At 34.9% G+C, this 5,531-nt stretch overlaps 1 protein-coding gene across 2 annotated transcripts in view; it reads left to right on the top strand.

Annotated features, from left to right (window-relative positions):
* The window catches only part of LOC117172183 (leucine-rich repeat neuronal protein 2-like), a 121,991-nt gene that overhangs the window by 95,613 nt on the left and 20,847 nt on the right, over positions 1-5,531 (top strand). For both annotated transcript variants that reach the window (XM_033360017.1, XM_033360016.1), the window contains exon 3: positions 3,225-3,829. In XM_033360017.1, the coding sequence (XP_033215908.1) occupies positions 3,225-3,829 (605 nt within the window). The remainder of the gene's footprint in view (positions 1-3,224; positions 3,830-5,531) is intronic.

Genomic DNA, 5,531 nt, shown 5'->3' with positions numbered 1-5,531 from the left:
AGTCTGGTACAGAGGGTTTCATTTTTGCATGTCAAGACGGTGTCATTTCCACCTTAACATACCGTCGCCACATTTTGAGCCAAGACATTCCCGATGATAGCTTCAGGGCGTGCCATGCACACCCCGAACATTTAGCTCACATACTATCTAGTTGTCCAACACACGCGGGAACGACCTACATTCAAAGGCAAAATGCGGCACTAAGAGTACTTTATTACCATCTCTGTCACTCCTACGGCATTCACCTTAATATCGCTCCTCTAAATGCTCCTAGGGAAATTGAGTCAATTGTCGAGAATGGGAAGTGCCGCATATTCTGGAACTTTATATTTTCGACAATTGTTTCTGTTGCTCACTCGAGGCCTGACATGGTTCTTCTTGACTTCGAGAAGCCTACCATGTTCGTTATCGAATTTTCGGCACCAGCTGACAAAAACATCATAACCAAGGAGAATGAAAAGAAAGAGAGGTATCGAGACCTTATAAGGGAGTTGCAACGATTGTACCCGGAATATTCTGTTAAACTGATCATCCTTATCATCGGTGCTCTTGAAGGTGCCAAGCTTTAACTTGCTAATGGCCTAAAAAGCATCCCTTCGTGTCAACAATATGCTAGAACACTTGCGGGAAAAATGCAGAAGGCGATTGTCCTTGGGTCACTCCGTGTTCTTAGGGTACACGAGGCTTTTGCTGAATCGTCGTATTGATTCCTTTACAGACTGTAACCACTTATCTCACGGTTGTGAGACGTGGTTATGGCTGAAATTTTACCGCGATTTCGCTGGAAGCGGGTGCAATTTTTCAGATTAGCACCCACTCCCGGCGAAATCCTGCGGTTGTCCTTATGACAAATTTTTAATTATATTATATATATTATATATATATATATGTGTGTGTGCGTGCGTGTGTGTGTCTTTTTAAATCTTGTTTAATCACATAAAATATTCAATAATAATTTGCAATATTTTAAAAATCTGATATCTTATTGCATATATTATTATCAGCGTAGCAATATTTTCTATAGAATGGTCCACAGAAATTTGCAGACGGCCATGCACAGCTGTCGGTTATATTTGAGGTTTTTTTTGTAATACTTCCAGCTAGGTTAGCCGAGAGGCTTTAGACGTTAGGAATTAGGAATGCGAAACTTATAGTTTTCGAACCCCAAGGCGTATAAAAATTCTCATAGCGTGCGATTATAAACAGTGTAGTGATGGTATTATATTTATTAAACTACCCATAGTATCATCTACTATAAGATTAGTTCTATAAAATTTAATGGATATTTTTTTCCTTGTAATTGCCATAGTTGGCCCGATTTTGGTAATAACATGGTTGGGCCAACCATGGTAACCAATAATCGGGAAACAGAGTTGGGCCATAGTTATCATTTCGGTATGTTGGCCAATGCCTGGTTAGCAAAGTTAGCCCAACTCCGAGAAAGTTGGCCCGACTATGGCCCAATTGAAAATTCGCACATGGGTTTCGGGGGATGGCCCGAAATTTTGATTTTCTCCTATCCGGGGAACCAAGAAGGTACAAATCAAGATAAGAAATGTTCAAATAGTACATACCACGTACAAACGTACGTCAAAATAAAATTTTTGAAATTTTAATTTCGGGGGGATAGCACAAAACTTTAATTTTCTCCTAGACGGGAAACCAAGAGGGTACAATCAGAAATATTAAATGTACAAACAATACATACGGCGTCCAGCGTATGCCAAAAGAAAATTTTAGAAATTTTAATTGCGGGGGGATGGCACGAAATTCTTATTTCCCCCTAGCCGGGCAACAAGGAGGGTATAATCGAAAATATTAAATGTACAAACAGTACATACGACGTATAAACGTATACAAAAATAAAATTTGAGAAATTTTAATTTCGGTGGGATGCGCGAAGTTAGCCCCCCGAAATCAATTTCGCCCCTGATTTCATAACCAGGAGAGTACAAACGTAAATATTGGATGTACGAACAGTAGAAACGACGTACAATCGTATGTAAAAAGAAAATTTTAAAAATGTGAACTTCGGGTGGACAACTTTACGGTGGTCCACGAGGTCTTTATTGTAAGATAAAGACAATACATTCTTATTTATATAATTTGCCACGATTAAGTGTAAACATCCATATCGAGGTTTCGGCAAGCATATAGGGTGGAAAGTAGTTACAATAATTGCATCAAACTAATTAAAATAAATATATAACCCAGAAACTGATGTCTAACCATCAGAATTATAATGAAATTGGATGCTTCAGTAAAAGACCATTTGTTTGTTGAGAGCTGCATTCTTTGAATGACGCTTATTCCATTCAAAGTTCTGTCTTCAATGACAGGTGGATAAATTGGACTGGTCCCACGCTATCCACACTAATTAGCTAACGGCGGCTATAACCTAGTAAGTAACATTTCCAACAGAGGTCATTGTCCCAAGCATAATGACTGGAAAACAGTTTTACGGCAACTTTTTATTTTATTTTATTTTTCTATTTGAAAAATCTCTCAAAAAAACATCTTTTTCTGAAGAAAGATCCCCTCCTTTTCTCCGCTGGGAATCGAAACACAAAACCTCCCATTGCCGGTCGTGTGCTCTTCCCTTAAGCTGCTAGAGAGATCGAAAGAAGAATACTTTTTCAGATATACATGCATTATTTTGCCAGGTGTTACAAGTCCTTTTTTTCAAGGAATCTGCATTGTCATCAGAGAATAACAGAAATTGTTAACATGTTTTCTGACTAGGTGGAGCTATAAATTATACATTTTGGAAATGTTTTAATTATAACCCCATGTAGTCTGAAAAGACGTTAAGAATTTCTTTGATGCTCTGATGATAATACAGATTCCTTGAAAAAGCTCTCTTTATGAGGAAGTACATTTATTTTATGCCTATGAGGAAACAAAATGCTCACAACATAAGCAAAAATAAATACATTTAAGCATATTGGAAAATTTGGTTAAAAAATTCTTAATCTGTAGTTGCGATATAAATTTGTCGATAGATTGTATTTGATAATTTCGAGACTTTTAACAGCAACATTTTTCTTGTTTGGTAACTTATTCTATAATTTACACATTTTAAACAGATTTTTGGAATTGCAATCATATGGTTTGAAACCCGTAATTTTGGTTAGGGACTTATATGTTCATATTTAATTTTAATTCGAAATATTTTTACACAATTACAAGTTTAAAACTACATTAATATTAAATTTTTTATGCAGGTATTGGAATTTGTGTCTTTCGCAAGCAACCCTATAGGTGACAATATAGAAGAATTAGTATTCGAAAACTTAACTACGTTGACGCACTTGGATCTAAAGAACATTTCTGCAACATTTATCAGTCCGAAACTTTTTGAAAACTTGATCAATCTTGAATATCTTGATTTATCCCTAAATCCGATAGAGGCAATTCCATCATTACCTTACGACAAGCTGGAAGTTTTGGATTTATCTCAGACGAATCTCGTGAATCTGGGAAATCTTAAATTACCAAATTTACGTGAACTCAAGCTTAATAACATGCCTAATCTAACGATAGTAATTCTCAGTGATTTTGAGAAACTACCTAATTTAGAAGTCTTGTCAATGAAAGAATGCAAAAGATTGACACAGTTGAGGATCCGGCCGCAAAATCCTAATCTGCTATTTCATCTAAGATTCTTGTATATTCAAAACTGTGCGATTGAAACATTGAGCAGTGAGCTACAATCGATAATTCAGAGGACTGCAGTTTTTGAGTTTCAAAATAATCCTTGGCATTGCGATTGTCGGATGAAATGGATAACAGTAGTGAACACTACACACAACTTGAGCAATACAACTAAGTAAGACTGCTTTTATCTAATACTACACATTATTATTACTAAGCATTCACACGCACGCGGTAAAGAAGACTTATCGACTGATTACTTTCATCCAAAGAGTCTGTGCGTGAGACAGATGGCGTATAGTGCATTTAAAATGCCTAAATGTTCAAGCTTCCTTTATGCTTCATTTTTAATGCAAGATATATTGAAGAATGTAAATAGGTAAGAAAAAACTTTATTTCTGATAACGTGAAAGTTCGACTTTTTAAATTTATAAAGGCCGCAATAGGACAAGCATGGTCTGGGTGCCCCCACGAGGATGTGATCCATATATTACAGGGGTAAGTGGCTGGCTACCCCTATACGATAAATTGAGCCCAAGTATCAACTGAAAAAAAGAATTTTACAAAAGTTATAAACAAATTTTGAAAAATAAAATAATATAATAATCTCGAGAACGGCTGAGGTTAAGATATATGTTATGGAGGGTACTAAGGAGGTCCTGAAAAAATTCAAGAACTAATTCTGTTGATTACGAGGGGATAAAACAAATTATTAGAAATTTTTAATAATTTTCTTTAAATTATTATTATTCAGCATATATTTTTGCGGAAACGATCGAAGTATTACTTCATAGATGAAAATAATGAAAACTACATGTTTGTCCCTTATATGAATTCAATTCTATGAGAATAATTGGCCAATTTAATGTTTAACTTATGAGTGACAATTGATTATAAGAAAATGGAAAAATACTTCTTTTCGATCGTTTACTGTTGACATTCGCAAAAGTAATTTCATATTTGCTAGGATACACCTTGTTGAGGTCGTCAGTCATATTACCATCCTTTACTTCTAGACACTTTATACAACTATATATACATGATATACAAATATTTTAACAAAGTATATATAGTTAGTGTACACATATGTGCAAGTATTTATGCACACGTGTACTGTACTAGAATTTGTGATTTACTTTTATTTTTAACTGCAGAATGATCTCAGTTCCCTGCGACGATTTTCAGCCAAGCTCAACTGCTATACATATATATAGACACGAATTTCAATTCAAGCAATTTCGATTTATGCGTTCCAAAAATTACGCCGCGCGGTGTTTTCCTCCTCTTCGGCGGCGAGACGAAAATAAAAAAAATCCTTCCTTTCCGTTACGAAGAACTAAGATCATTCCACAATTTTAATATAGAATGTATATAGTTTCATATAGTGCATATGAAGCAACGGATAATAATCTGTCTGATGATCTCCACGTGTAGCATGCTGGACAAACATGAAACTACTTTGGCGAATGTCGACAGTGAAAAATCGAAAAGAGGTATTTTTCCATCTACTTAGAATCAATTGATACGGTGAGTTAGGAATTAACATGAAAATGTATTTTAAATCCAATAATGATTCTGTATTTGCTTTTAATTACATTACATTATTTTGTCTTTTACTTACCAGTTCCTTAAGAAATTTGAAAGAGAGCGGTCTCTTATATACTCGGTTGGAGAAAAAGCAAAATAGAAAATTTTCAATTTGGTATAAATTAACTTTCTTAAAATTGTGCTTCGATATGCAGTTACTGGGAAATTCGGAAACGTACTTAAATATTAGTAATTCATAGCAATTCATTATAATTTCACGATAAAAGAAAGAAAACAAAGGAAATTTAAACCTAGAAACTAAAAATAACGCCGAGATTTTGTACCGGGCC

This window comes from Belonocnema kinseyi, chromosome 4, assembly GCF_010883055.1.
Source record: "Belonocnema kinseyi isolate 2016_QV_RU_SX_M_011 chromosome 4, B_treatae_v1, whole genome shotgun sequence".
Classification (NCBI taxonomy): Eukaryota; Metazoa; Arthropoda; class Insecta; order Hymenoptera; family Cynipidae; genus Belonocnema; species Belonocnema kinseyi.
The sequence above is the reverse complement of the archived record's forward strand: the minus strand, read 5'-3'. Positions and strand labels throughout refer to the sequence as shown.